Source organism: Halichoeres trimaculatus, unplaced genomic scaffold (genome assembly GCF_033239565.1).
Source record: "Halichoeres trimaculatus isolate MK-OKI-2021-1 unplaced genomic scaffold, fHalTri1.1 fHalTri1_scaffold_2, whole genome shotgun sequence".
Lineage (NCBI taxonomy): Eukaryota > Metazoa > Chordata > Actinopteri > Labriformes > Labridae > Halichoeres > Halichoeres trimaculatus.
The window spans coordinates 12,295,978-12,311,125 of NW_027437180.1; the positions used below are offsets into that span (position 1 = coordinate 12,295,978).

The window sequence follows — 15,148 nt, forward strand, 5'->3', positions numbered from 1 at the left end:
AACTTTTTTAATAAAAGCAACACATGGCAGTGGTCACACCCACCTTAAAAACTCAGAGAGAGATCTCTGAAAACAAAACAGTATCATACATATACCCACATCCACCTTCAACGATGATTAAAAACTTACACTAATTACTATTTACACAAAAAAACATGATAAAAAAGTGATTTGTTCACAGTATATTTAAAAAAGTGCATCAATGACTGACCAGAAGTCTGCGAACTGAAGACGTCAGCTTAAAGAATCCTCAGGTCCTACTGTCAGACTAGATCTAACTTCCTAACCTTTGACACTTGAGCTTTCTCCTAATAAAACGTTAAAATCTACCAAATCTGTTTGAGATCAGTCTGGTTATATGTGCAGCTGTCCTTCCAGTTATATCCCCGCTGATATGAGATTTCCCCGACCCTCAGTGCTCAGAGGAATGGCGATTTCAACAGTTTGAGTCCTAGGAGTTAAATAAAACAAACACTTTGGGTTAGAGGAGGCAGGAACAAAGACATGGTTCATCTGTCAGATTAGAGAATTTTTAAAGCTCCAGGCAGCAAACACTGACCTGACTCATGAGTCTCCGATTAGGAGTTCGTTTTTGCTCATGGATGGACTGCAGGCGGGTGATGAGAAACTTCTTATCCTCTCCTTCCTAAACATAGAGATGAAGAATTACGTTGGCAAAACAAAGGTGTCAGGTATCTGATTTTATTTTTCAAATAAAAAAAAGAACCAGGAGTTAAATATATGAACCAGAGTTGTGTTTATGGAGATTTGTTTTACGTTTTCTATCTGCTCCTGGAGCAGGTTGATGATCTTCCTCTGACCGTCCACCACCTGACTGTGGAAGTAAATAACAATCCTGAAGAAAGAAAATAGAGCACATCAGCTCAATGCACCCAGCACTTTAAAGATAACTGTAGTAAACACACATCTGCTGCTGGTGGCATTATGACGCACACAGCACGTACCCAGTCACTGGTTTGTGTGTGTAAGTGTGTACTCACAGGAAGATACCTGCACCCACAAACAGGAAGAAGGGGTGTTCGAGCAGGTAGGAGTGAGCCCTGGCCAACACAGAAAGGTTTGGATTGTCCTTTTCCAGTTCTTCCATCCAGTGTTTCCCAGCTTGAAACATAGTCTGCAGTCCACGGAATGGTCCACATGAGGAGGAGGGAGGGATGCTTTGGAAAGAGGAAAGTCACTGTGAGTATTTCTGCCAAACTGTTTGCATGTCACACAGGAAGAGATGTAGCTTCAAAAGGTTGTCCCCCTTGTGTAGCATTCAAAAATGTTTTAGTTAGCCTGGTTTACACTTGCATATCTTTGCCTTCGTTGTAGGTCTTGTTGTAGCCCCTGTACCTGTGCAGAGACCCACACATGTAGCCAAAGTGCACCTCCTCACAAATCTAACTATGTGTTGAAATGACAAGTACTGTAAGGCCTGGGATTTTTCTGCTGGGCGGGATCAGGACTCCCATATTCTTGATATTTATGTAATCCCCATACATTTACCAAACATTTAATCTCCTCAGGCGTCTACTCTTCACCCTTCTTTGTAAAAGATGCTGTATGACAAATGGCAACATGCTTCATCTCCGTAGTATTATTAAACACGCTCAAAATCGCTGTAAAAAAGCAAACACAGCTGCAAACAGGAAATCTGTCAATCATACTGATGACACTGCCCTCATGTGTTTCAGAGGAGAACTGCAGAGTGATGCAACGATATGGCATAGGGTTAACAAGGAAGTGCAAACCAGGCTTTACTGATATAAATTAAAAATTTTGTGTAAGGTACACTTGTTTCTGGAGCCCCACAATTTTTTTAAAATGTTTACCTCCACATTGTGTAAGTGACACACACGGATGCTCCAAGGAAGGAGGGGAAGCAAAGCAGGGTGATGAAGACGGTGTGCATTTGGCTGACTCTGTAAGGCCTCCTGGGTGCCTGACAGTTGTTCATCACACTGCTCTGTGGGCAGACAAGACAGGGCCCAAAAAGATTAATGTAAAAAGAAATACAAGACACTTTTGTGATTAAGCTGTGAACATTTTTAAAGCTTTTAATTTAATTTAAGTTAATGTTTCAGTTTTAATACCTTCTTAATGTAAAACAGCAGCAAAAGTTTGAGAATCTGCACTATAGGAAGCAGAGGACAGAAGAGGACTCCCACCCTGAAAAAAAAAGACAAAGGTCAAATCATAATCACAAATCTTGACCTCTGGTAACAACTCTCTGTCAGCTTAGAGGACTTAGTACCAGGCTAATGTCTGTCCATAGATGAGGTCAAGGACATTCCTGGCAATGTCAAACACAGGTTTCCTCTTCCGCTTTAGCACCGTCTCAGAAAACAACCTGAGGAGAACAAGAGAGGAGACTGGAATCAACAACAAAAAAAACATTTTGTTAAATATAAATACAAAATAAAAATACCATTCAACTACATTTTATTACTTTACACAATAACACTGAAACCAGTTTTTATGAACCATTTACCTCCAAAGGAACTCCCCAAACAAAGTGTCCAGCAGAGTAAAAATAAAGTCCAGGAGAAGGAAACGATAAAGCTCCTGGCCAACGAAACTCTCCCAGCACTGAGAACAACAGAGAGCTGGTCACGTTACGCAACAAATCAATATTCAAGATTATTCATTCAGCATGTCTTCAGCTGCTGTGGCAGTCTATAGAGAAATCATAACGTCTTGCCCAGCTCAGCCTCCATCACATTCACCCACATGAATCATAAGTTTGATTCAGTGACAGCAAATGTTTGATGATGTGCAGATAATCTGAAAGGACCCAGTGTGTGTCCCTGTTACCGTCAGTCCGATGCTCTGAGGTTCAGCAGCCACTCGACCCAGCCAGTGGTAGCAGAGGACTCCCAGCACGCTCACTTTCAACATCAAGTTTCTAGAAATGCAGACAGCAAAAAACAGTTAAGCAAATTTTTCCATGACTCTTATTATTTCTCAAATTCTCACATGTATGAACCCATACCTGCCAATGGCCACGTATGTGCGCACAGACGGGGACTCGTAGTCCTCCATCCAGGCTGCGAGGTTAAACAGACCAGGCAGCAGCTGGTTCATGAGAGACACGACCACAGGGAGGGCCAGCAGCCTGGCCTCACTTAATAAGGGGTTCTTAGGGGGGGAACGAGAGGTGTGTCTGAGGTTCTGTTGAAGGGACGGGGTCCAAAAAAGGAACAGAGAAACACAGAGAAGCAGATAAATATGAGAAACATCAGCTCACAATCAGGTGACATTTTCTGCCCCTTCATAGTGGTTTTGAGTGGAAACTAGCTGCTTGAAAAAGAGAGTGTCTCTCTTATACGCCCTTGCCTCTAAAGGTCCCATATCATGCAGAAATCCCTTTATTAAGTCTTTTAGTAAAATTTGTGGGTCTTTGGCTTTCCTCCCAGCCCACAAAATGTTACATTTAATGACAAAACCTGTACTTGGTAGTGATTGTGAATGTAAAACAAAGAAACGAGCTGTATTTTGGGGATCTGCCGACGTCAGCGATACCCTTTTTTGAGTAATCAGGAGCAAGTCTGACCTGATTGGTCCACCAGAGTAGATACCCCCAACCCCCATCCCTGCCCACTCCTGTCCCCGCCGCTGCTCCAGCAGCCATCACTGCCATCAATGCTCTGTTTTTGGCTGTAAACAGTCACATAGTTTCATGCACAAGCTTCCCATCTCGGAAGAAGACAAGACTAAGTGGCCATAGTTCATTTATCAAGGAAATGTACCAGCTACACTCAGTAAAACTGTGCATGTGTGTGCTAGTCACTTCACAGCCGACTGCTTTTCCAACTTTGGACAGTACAACAGAGGGCTAGCGAATAGACTGGTCCTGAATCCAGGCGCATTACCAACCATCCACCAACAAACCTCGGACCCTGGAAATGTGAGTATTTTAAATGCTGTGTGCTGTGGAGCAGATGTAAGAGCTTTTCCTCAGTGTTCCCCCTGTCTCTGTGTTAGCTTCAGGATGCTAACTTTAGCTGCGGTTAGCCTGTTGTTTTAGCCTGTTATGTTACGTAAACAAGCTTCACTGTTTTCTAAACATTGTGCACTCGGAGCTCATGGCGCCGCTCTCAGTGACACTGAAGAGCGGGGCGGTATCAGTGGTGGCTCATTTACATATGAAGGTCACGCCAACTAAATCAGAGCATTCTGAACAGAGGGGCTATGAGAGCCTGGAAACAATGCTGCTGTGCTTGATTTATTGGCTTTTTGGACCAAAACATGTTACTACCATTTCATGAAGACATATGGGACAAAATAGTATGGGACCTTTAAAATGACAAGTATGTTGTCCACTTTGACAAAAGCAGTCCCGTTCCATACAACACAAACCTGATAGGAAGTTTGTGTCAAATACAAATTACTTATTTGACACAGAGAGGTTATTGTACACTGCAAATATTGTGTAACTAACCCAAAGCTTGCCCCCCCCCTCCACAGTACCTGGTGCATGTGGTCAGAGAAGAAGTAGATCCCAAGCACACAGGCTGTGGTGCCTGCTATGCAGATCGCCCAGGCCAGGCCCTGAACTGCCAGTCTCCACAGCTTCTGACACACAGTGTTCTTCACTTTCTTATGATTCACCTCTGCTAGCAGCTCCTGGAAGAGCAGAAACAAGACAGGACGATGACTCGAGGGTCTACAGGGGTTAGAGTTTAAAAGGTTGGAGGAATTTTATGAAGAAAAATACAAACATCAAAAGAGAGTTTAAGGTTCAGGATGCTTGTGCATCAGATATTTGACAAAGAGGGAGATAAAAGGAAGCAAATTCTTATCTTTAAGAAATCTAAATGTTTGTAAGCAGGTTTCCCAGTACCTTTAGTTCTGTGCAGATATTCTCAGACATGAGCTTCACAGAGGGTTTCTTGATGACCTTAAAGTCCCAGGAGCAGAAGACTTTCATTGCTAACATGCTGTGAGAACTGTCGATCCTGAAGCTCTGTCCAAAAGACTTTGACATGCTGTTGGCAGATGTCACATTAGCATTCTTTATTAGAAACTGTTTCACTCCATTTGCTTGGTGTGTAGACATTTGTTTTGTATGGTTTTTGTGTGAGGTAGTTTGTACCTGTATACAAGAATGATGCATGTGACAAAGAAAGCGACTCCGATGGTGAAGAAGTATGCAAGCGGCATGTTGTAAGAATGCTGCTTTGATACACAACTCGACCTCGAGTCAACGCCCTCGCTGCAGTTTTTATTCAGTGTGTAGTTACAGTAGTATCCATAGTACATCACTGAGTCTGAGAAATAACCCTGAGAGAAAGAGAGATACGGTTTGAGTATATTTTGACAAATAATACTTCGAAAACAAATGATGTTAAAGGCAGAAGATAAATCTGATTTGGTTTTTTTTGTCTGTCAAAAAAAATCAATCACAGTTCTGAAAATCTACTCTCTACTATCTTTTAAGGACAGAAAAACTGATTTCTCCTTCATCTAAGAAAAGTTTCTTCATGACTGCACACTGCAAGATAAAGACTCATCACACAGGATGTGGTGGCAGGTTGCTTCAAACTGAAGCCTCACAGCACTTTGAAGTTTTGCATATGGTACACGTGGCTTACCCCCCCAGTAAGAAGCTCCAAACCAGAGAAGGAGCATCCCCCAAGAGGCGTTGGGGGGTGCACCGCCTGAGGCAGCACCAAAAAGGCCCCCGTCACCAGGAACAAGAACAAGTTGAAGAAGAGTAAAGTCCTGAGGAACAGGAAGTATGAGAGGACTCCAGAACCAAAACGTCCTCCCACTTGCTTGAGAGCTACTTGCCACAGCTGGAGTGAGTGCAGGAAGGACAGCCAGCTGTACCAACTCTGCCTCACAGCCTGAGAGGGGGAAGAGACAGAGGACAGGGGATAAATGACAAACCACTCAACACAAGCAGATTATATAAAGAATAGTAGATCAACCTCATCAAGTGGTGACACACGAGTTTGTCCCTTTGTCAGCTAAAAAAAAGACTCACAATGCTGCATTAGAGCCACAGGGAGTGTGTGCAGTGTTTGTGTAGCTTTTGCAAAGCAGACATCCATGACTCACACTCCCAGAGCAGTAAACGCTTGAGCAACAAAGTGATTACATGCTAACAACACCTACAGGAAATACCCACTGACACCCAGTGACGGTCACAGAGAAGAATTTGCTGTGCTGTGCTGTGTGTGTGTGTGTGTGTGTGTGTGTGTGTGTGTGTGTGTGTGTGTGTGTGTGTGTGTGTGTGTATTTGTGTGTGTGTGTGTGTAGGGAAGCTCTAGCTATCATTTGAGAGTACTGGTATCAGTTTGCTTGTCTTAAAAACTGATGTCTGTAATGGAATAAAAATCCCAGGTTGATTCTGTTTAGGCGGATGAAGTATTGACTACGTGTGAGGCTGAAACTGTTAGTGTTTTGATTGTGTTTAAACATCCAGCTACTTGAAGTAATCTAACCAGCTTCTTTGCTCCTTACTCAGAGTTGGTATACTGCGTCGCTGTGTAGTAAGTACTAACAAACACACAGTCTAAACCCTTCCCCTTTGGCCCGAGTGAGTCGTTTGCAGATCATACATTTAATGTAGGAGTAACTTCTGTCACCACAGTTACAATAAGAACAACATGAGTCAGGTCACTGTTGCTGCATTGAACTCACAGCATCTCAAATAAAATGTAGGCTAAAAAAAACAAATCTTACTGGATTTCCTCACCAAGATGGTGTGCGCAGAAAAATACAGCAACTCACAGACCAACCCACTGTAGAGTGAAAGTTTTGATCACAAACTTTGATGGGGAATTTTAAACCAAATATGTCCAAAGTCTTCAAAAATTCTTTGATTTAATAACAACAAACTTAGATAAGCTCATTTTTTGCCTGAAACACCTCCTGTTGCTAGGCGCTGCCCTGTTGGCTATGGCTGTCTTTTGCAGCAGCTCTCTCTTCTTTGTCAGTTTCTTGTAATTTTTTTTGCCTCTTTTTCATAAACTTTGTATTTGGAGTAGATCATCACTTTGTATGGTTCATTGTTGGTCATGGACACCAAACTTTTTGTGGATTCAGCGATATTTTTACTACTTTTTTTCCTGTGTTTGTCTGGAGATCCTACATGTAACCATGGCTGCAGTGTTTACATGTGAACTCAGGTGTTAGCAGCCTGTAGCATGTCAATGCTAACTGGTGCAAGGCCTGATGTTTCCCACAAGGTGAGGAGAAGGAGGAGGTGAGCTAAGAAGTGACGACATGGACCTGTCCTTCCATCCATCTTTATTGGGAACGCAAGATCTATCTCCAATAAGATGGACGGGCTAGCCATGCTAACCCAGCAACAGAGGGAATACCAGACATGGCTAACAGAGCAAACATCAGACACCAACGCCACATTGGAAGAGCTTCACCTGATGTAAGCAGACAGGATCTAGGAGACAGAGACTGAACAGACTGATGAAGAAGCTCAGTCCTGGACCCTGTGGAGGTGGAGGCTGGCTGAACTGGACAATGATGGACAAGCTGTCATCATCTATTTTCTTATGGACCTTTTTGCACTTTTTATACACTTTCTTACTTTGTTTTCTTGATTGCTGTTGTGACTTCACCTTCATTCTACTTGTTACAATGACAATAAAGTTCTATTCCAATATATTTTATTCCATTCTATTCTAATAGACATCATGAAAAGACTGTGTGGAAATATCTGACTATATAAATGCAAATCAATGCTTTGAATAATTTTAGACCTCTTTGAGCATATTTTAACATCTGACATTTTCCCCTTCATCACCACTGAAGCCTGAATGACCTTAATCAGTCATGAGACTAAAAGCATTGAGTAATGATAACAAACCATTACGCAAAGTCAGAGAGAGGAGAGACAGAAACCAAGGGGTAATTACAGACCAGGGAGCAATTTATTAAATCATGAAGCCTGATGTTCACATACAGCTCAGTGGATTAACGGTAAATGTAAGAGCTAAGCTGCCGCTGATCATGTGAAACAAAGGATCTGCTTTTCTAACCAACGGATTCATCGTGCTGAAAAGCAGTTTTTGTTTCGTAATGGGGCTAGCTGACTTCAAAAGTGTCACTTGAATACATGAGAAGATCTAGGACACTCAGAAAAACAGGCCCTTTCTGTTGCACCAAGTTCATGATCTGTTCAAATCATTGCCAGCAAACAATGCGTTGGTGCTCAAGTTAGGGTGTGTGGAAACATCTGGCTAAATTGTGCAAGCACAGACATGGCTGCATGAGCTGCCCTGTGTTTGCACTTGTAACGTTGTGTAATATGCACCTCTGTATGCACAGTGGTGTGTTGGGCTCACATGGTTTTGACTGGGTGGCATTGTTTTATTTATTTATTTTAAGATAAAAACAAACATGTTCAAATGTGATTAATGGGGATTAATCAAATATTTGTGTGACTCATTACAGTGGACACATCTAGTTATGTAACTTAGTGATAAATACAAAAACAAACTTGTCCATGTCAGAGTAAGACGACTGAGTGCCTGCTTGTGGAAAAAAGGGACAAAATGTAGAAATTCTGTCAGTGACTTACGATGATGATGTAATATTTGAGCCGACTGCAGCAGGGGATTTTGCTGCCAGAGTGTATGCGTTTCTCCTTTTGTAATGCCAGCCTCCTGTGAATAAACAGACAAAGATATTGAGGAGGAGACATTCACAATTCACAACAGAAGTGTTAATAACAGTGAGATCACCCACCTGAGCTCACTCTTCTCTGCCACGCTGAGGGGCATCGCTCTGAGCATCCTCACTCTGTCGCTCACTGACAGGTTCTGGAGGTTGTTCACCAAACGCTCCCTCTTACTCGCTGGATCAAGCACAGACAAATACTCCTGGTGAAACTTTCTGAACAGAAAATCTCATCCTTATGTCTTTATCAGGCGTCACCCTCACCTTCTGCGTCAGCATCTGTGGTGTCCGCTTCAATGCCGTAGCCTCGAATGCTCGGCCTGGCAGAGCGAGAGAAGTCTTTGATGGCAGGTCTGCTCTGCCTGCGTCTGCGGAGCTGCATAGTTCTGTTGTAGTACTGAGAGATGATGGCTCCCCTGCTGCGGCCTGACAAAAGAGACACCACAACTGTTCAGAGATAGAAGCAACACTTGAAGCCTGAAAGAGGCCCTGACAACACTGAAATGTCCAACTTCTCTAATATTTTGAGACTTGTCATCTTAAAACAGTCAAAGCAAGGGGCAGAGAGGAAGAGCAATGCTTACTAGTTCACTTTATGTTTGTTACAACAGCTTAAAACAAGAAAACACAGACACTGTGCAGCATAATCTGCTGGCAAGCTTAAAGTTTAAAAAGCCAAACTAGTTTCACATAAGCAACAGAGCGTGCAAATTTAAATGACTCTCTGCGTCTGCTTGTAGAAAGGAAGTACTGAAGTACAAAGCAGCAGATAAATAATCATGTGGCACAGCTTTGAGAATCAGTCAACAACTATCATCAACGAGCTGAAGCAGCTGATCTGCCACAGACGCTGACAGGAAGATGACAAAAACTGCTTCCTCATGAAACTCTGCTCTGCTTTTTATACATCTCAACTGTGTCAAGCCACGGGACACAAATTTGGGGCTTGGTGTGTCATGAGATTTCAAATGTCCACTGTTTCATGTGATAACACAGTACCCTATTTTAGATCTTGAAATGGTGAAATGTGTGATACAACTGCTTATCACCTTCTCTGTATGTTGCTTATCACATCATGTGATAATTACCTCTGTAAGTTAACCATTATACCCCAAATGTATCATTTTTGATACATGAGTTTTAAAGGTCCCATATTATGCAAAAATCACTTTATTAAGTCTTTTGGTAAAATTTGTGGGCCTTTTTCTTTCCTCCCAGCCCACAAACGGTGATATTTAATGAGAACACCTGCACTTAGTAGTGCTTGTGAATGTAAAATCCTGACCTAAAACGAGCTGTTTGGATTTGGGGGATTTGCCGACGTCAGTGATTCCCTTTTTTGACTAATCAGGAGCATGTCTTACCTGACTGGTCCACCCCTGCTGCTGGAGATATTTCTCTCCAGCAGCGGAGAATGCCAAAGTTGAAGAGCCATCACTGCTCTGTTTTTGGCTGTAAACAGCCACACAGTTCCATGCACAAGCTTCCCATCTCGGAAGAAGACAAGACTAAGTGGCTAGAGTTCATTAATCAAGGACATGTTCCAGCTACACTCAGTAAAACTGTGCATGTGTGTGCTAGTCACTTCACGGCCGACTGCTTTTCCACCTTTGGACAGAACAACAGAGGGCTAGTGAATAGACTGGTCCTGAATCCAGGTGTATTACCAACCATCCGCCAACAAACCTCAGACCCTGGAAATGTGAGTATTTTAAATGCTGTGTGCTGTGGAGCAGATGTAAGAGCTTTTCCTCAGTGCCCCCCCTGTCTCTGTGTTAGCTTCAGGATGCTAACTTTAGCTGCAGTTAGCCTGTTGTTTTAGCCTGTAATGTTATGGGCTCATTTACATATGAAGGTCACGCCCACTAAATCAGAGCGTTCTGAACAGAGGGGCTATGAGAGCCTGGAAACAATGCTGCTGTACTTGGTTTATTGGCTTTTTGGACCAAAACATGTTACTACCATTTCATGAAGACATCAATGATCCATGTTAAACTATGGAAAAGAAGCATAAGATGGGACCTTTAAGACATCAATGTGATAAAGTTTCCTCAAAAACCTGTTTAAAAATGTAAAAAAAAAGACCTTGAAGATTATTATATTTTTCCATTTTTAGGAAAAGCAGTGCTTATTTTCAAGAAGTTCTAGTAAGAATTACATCTAAATTGTAACTGTTTTTTTAAATAAGTATTTTTTGCATTGCAAGAACTTCATTGAAAAATTTGCCAAAACCATCTTATGTGTCGAATGTGATAACAAAATATATCATAAATGAAAGAAGACAGCAATATTTTGTGGATTTTATTAAAAGGGTCACATCTAAAAAAAAAAAAGATTTTCTGTGTATTTTTTTGATGGGTGTTCTTTTTACAGGGTTAACAACTTGTATGTAATTTTCACTGGCCTTCTGCAGGACTTACCGATGGTGCGACTGGGCATGGAGGACAGGATCTTCATGGTGGCTGAGGACCATCGCTCACCTACGAGTGGATCTGAGGCTGTTTCATCATCTTCCCACTCAATGTCCCTCCGCTCCTTAATCCTTCCCCTGGATCCAGGGCTGGACAGGTAAGCAACATCATCTGTGACGTAGAATAAATAGGAAAACATTACATATGTAGATATGATGGCCATGAGGTTTTCCTCAGTAAAGTATTTATCTTGTTTGGATATCATTTTGTTTATTCCCATAACCAGCTTTTAAACAAACTCAGCCTGTCACATGCTGATGTTTAACAGAGTACCTTGTTCCTCTTCATCCAGGTCTCTCTGCAGCTGCTGCAGCTCGTAGGCATCTGACAGTCCTCCGTTCTGACTCTGCTCTGCTATCAGCTGGCTGAATGAGTCGTGAACACCGTCCTCATCTATTGGGCTCCTGACGGACAAACACATGGACACAACTGTCACTCTCTGACAGTGTATGTGGTTGTTTCCAAAAACAAGCTGTTATCCCTTAGCAGCTTTATTACTCGCAACCAAACATCATCTTATCATGCAACAGCAGGCACTGTGAGAGAGGGACCACTCTCCCATGTGTCTTGGACAAGATGCTACAAACAGTTTCCCAAAAACTTTTGACCTTAGGCCACAAATAAACCCTGGGATAAAAAGTTTATGGTGCTATCTCTGTATCTTCTTCTCCTTTGTATTATTTCTTCTGTGAATGTGACCAGTCCTGTGAATTAATTCATAATGTATCATTTGATGGTTTATAGCTAGGGATGGGTACCTTAAGCCGCATTTCCACCAAGCAGACCTGGTCAGGTTGTTTCGGTACAGCTTGCATTTTGTGGCATTTTTATTGACTTATCTTGGGACAGATCCCCAAATAACCGAGATGAGCTGTCCCACTTTTTGGGACCCTTCCGCATGGGTGCCAGACTAAACCGATTTGATCTCAGGAGGTGGAGCAACACACTTCAGACTGTTGATTGGTCAAAAGAATCGCCACTTACCCCGACAGCGGCTGCATTTCTCCTGGTGGCACACAGACTTCTCTGAAACAAAGCTTGATTGCACTTTGTATCAAAGAGCTACATGCCAATCACAGAGGACGAAATGCTGCATGTCTTCTATCTGTGCTCTTTGTTTACTGTGTCGCGTTTTTCTTCTTCGTTGGATTTGTTAGCGGGGTAAATTGTGTCGCGCTGCTACGGAGTCATGCATTTGTTTAGCAGCTGCTTTCGGCCTCCGGCTTACACGCCGCATACTATGAGAGGGCACAGTTTTTTTGTGGAAACACAAACAGGGTCAGGCTTAACTAAACCATACTGTGCCAAACCAAACTGAGCTGAACCAGACTGCTTGGTGGAAACGCAGCTTTTGACATTTGAAACGATACGGTACCGATGCCTGGTACTTGGCAATTGGTATCGGTACTCAACTGTTCCAATTTTAGGTCCTTTTTTGTGTTCATGTGGTAAAAAATATCAATCTGTTTAATAATAAAATGTAAATATAATTTTTAATTTTATATATTTATTCTTCAATTTATAACCACATAATGCTGTGTTCATGTCCAGCATGGGAAATCACCTACTCTTCCACTCTTTCACAGTCATAAGGATGCATTTAGGTACCTAATCATGGTGCCTTTTGATTTTTTGTGAATTGGTACTCAGTACTTTTGAGAGAATTCAGTCTGTACCTGTAAAAGCAGCTAATTCGGTACCCATTCTTATTTATAGCCGATACAGATCAGAGGAACTATCAATGTCCTTCTTCCAGCTTCTTTTTTTTAAGAGCATCATATGAAGCAGTTGTCAGGTACTTTTTTGCTTGATAAAAGACCAATTAACAATAACAGAAATCATTTAATCATGTTAGTTTTACAGCGTTTAGAAAGGAAAAACATTATTTTGCTTTATTTTCACTGGCTTAGGAGGGGAAGTCTGTTGTTCACTGTTGGAGCTAAGCATCAGAGCGTGTACAGGAGAAGAAAACAGCACAGAAACATCTTCATGACTTTTTTTAAAAGCCTTATTCACAGAGCGCTCTGAGGACTCTTGCTCACTGACAACACCACAGATAACACTCTGACTCAGGCAGCTGTCTCATGGGGGAAACTGAAATCAAACAAAGTGTGTGAAGTCATTTTCATTCATTTTGTGAGCACAGATAGCCACCCGTGAGTCTCTCTTCCTGTTGTGTCTGGATGTACTGTACGTCAAAACTGAATTTACAGTTTCCTGTCTAAGAGTAAAAGACAAAAACAAGCAGCAGGTTCAGCTACTTTTGACTCTTACACAGATAAAAGAATACAGAACAGAGCAGAAGGCCTGAACTGTTTTCTTTTTGAAACACTGACACAAAACTGGGCTGTAAACAGGGACACACGCGCTCTCGTAAACACATAAAAAACTAGAAACCCTGCACAGTAATACACCTTCCTGTTGGTGTCCAATAAGACTTCAAAGAGCTGATTTAATCTCTTGATCTCAGTTCCTTATTCCTCCTCACAGCCTTCATGTTGAGTACAGCTGCACGTGAACTAAGTTTGAAGCAGAAAACTAAACAAACAGAGAGAGAGAGAGCAATAAAAGACAAGTGAAACACTCACTCCAGTCCAGCCTCCATGAGAGGGGAGCTCAGGTAAAAGTTCACGTTTCGAGCCATTCTTCTTTCGCTCGCTGTCCACACGTCTCTCTTGGTTGCGGAGGGATCACACCCTCACCAGCTCAGACCTGCACTCCCCTCCCACCATGTTGTTTATTTCTCCACCTGAGGGGAGAGGAGGAGATAAGGAGGGTGAGGCGGAGGAGTAGGAGTGAAGTGGAGGCGTCAAAAGGGGAGGAGAAAAAACACAGGAGCAGAATCTGTTGGAATTTCAACGCTCATGTCATGTTCCTGCTTGTCTTGCGCACATTTTTGACGGAGCAATGAGGAAACAAACTGAGAGAAGTGTACAGATTTTATAATGAGTCACTAAACTGCATTCAGCATTTTTCTGCTTCCATCATTCTTCAGAGTTTGTAAAGTGACGTCACTTTATCCAGACTTGATGAGAGCTCCTTTGTCACCCTGCTTGTGACCGGGACGGTGGTCAGAGTCAGATGTTACCCAGTCACCCATAGCATGAATATTCATACCCGTAGGCTGAATGGTGCATTGTCAGTTCACAGTCAGTGTGTGTCATGCAGAAGTTTGGGGGAAGCATGCTGGTGTCTGTTTGTGTTTGTATCTTAAAAGCTGTGAATTCAGTCCTAAACTCCATGTTCAACAACTGCTCATAAACCTTCATCAAAGACAGAGACAGAACGTTCTGCTGTTTTAAAACACAACCACAGAACCTAGAAATCGAAACGCTAGAAGAGTTTTTGGAATTAGAGGAAACTCAATTCAGTGTTAGTGTTTTTAGAATCCAAGTGTGTTTGATAAAGAAAGCTAAAAAAGAGAAACTTTACAACTACAGACACAGCTTGATGACTGCTCTTTGGACGTCCCAGTCAGCCATAAAAACTACAGATCTCAAAGTTTAACGACATGCCTCGAAGACAGAACACAACACTTAACAGATGGATCTGGAGATGCAGCTTTTAACGTTCATGTTTCAACCCACGCCCTCTTTTTTCCAGTATATTTGAGGGACTGATCAGGGCCAACATGAGCAATAAAACATATAAACATGTGAGAGTGTGTAAGCATAATTAACTTTCAGATGACTGTTTTATTTATCAGCTAACAGAAGAGGAACAGGGGATTTATCTTAAAGGTTTCTGTGCATAATTCTTTCCAGCTCTTCATTTTAGAAGTACATGTAACTTTAAAATAGTAATGATAAAAGTGCAAAATTATTAAAACATGACTTCAAAAATTAGAGATGCAAATACTGATACCTGGGCTTTCATATCTTATCCTACTCAATACCAGTATCAATTTGACATTCTCTATTCCTAAATATGAGGATGAGACTGTGGATCATTTTTTACCAACTTCAGGCTTTTCAAACTTTGTACACTCCTTTCCATTTGTATTTCATGAGATTAACAATCAGTAACTG

General features: G+C 42.0%; 1 protein-coding gene across 3 annotated transcripts in view; it reads right to left on the bottom strand.

The window, feature by feature from the left end:
• tmc6b (transmembrane channel-like 6b) overlaps window positions 1-15,148 on the bottom strand; it is an 18,994-nt gene continuing 3,846 nt past the window's right edge. For all 3 annotated transcript variants that reach the window (XM_074698954.1, XM_074698945.1, XM_074698960.1), the window contains exons 2-21: window positions 13,709-13,869; window positions 11,394-11,524; window positions 11,070-11,231; window positions 8,914-9,075; window positions 8,719-8,827; window positions 8,552-8,636; window positions 5,598-5,852; window positions 5,099-5,286; window positions 4,847-4,991; window positions 4,474-4,629; window positions 2,996-3,174; window positions 2,818-2,908; window positions 2,495-2,592; window positions 2,258-2,353; window positions 2,097-2,172; window positions 1,836-1,969; window positions 1,002-1,178; window positions 778-856; window positions 560-646; window positions 1-451 (exon numbers count right to left, since the gene is read on the bottom strand). In XM_074698954.1, coding sequence (XP_074555055.1) covers window positions 437-451; window positions 560-646; window positions 778-856; window positions 1,002-1,178; window positions 1,836-1,969; window positions 2,097-2,172; window positions 2,258-2,353; window positions 2,495-2,592; window positions 2,818-2,908; window positions 2,996-3,174; window positions 4,474-4,629; window positions 4,847-4,991; window positions 5,099-5,286; window positions 5,598-5,852; window positions 8,552-8,636; window positions 8,719-8,827; window positions 8,914-9,075; window positions 11,070-11,231; window positions 11,394-11,524; window positions 13,709-13,764 — 2,481 coding nt within the window. In that variant the 5' untranslated portion in view covers window positions 13,765-13,869 and the 3' untranslated portion in view covers window positions 1-436. The remainder of the gene's footprint in view (window positions 452-559; window positions 647-777; window positions 857-1,001; window positions 1,179-1,835; window positions 1,970-2,096; window positions 2,173-2,257; window positions 2,354-2,494; window positions 2,593-2,817; window positions 2,909-2,995; window positions 3,175-4,473; window positions 4,630-4,846; window positions 4,992-5,098; window positions 5,287-5,597; window positions 5,853-8,551; window positions 8,637-8,718; window positions 8,828-8,913; window positions 9,076-11,069; window positions 11,232-11,393; window positions 11,525-13,708; window positions 13,870-15,148) is intronic.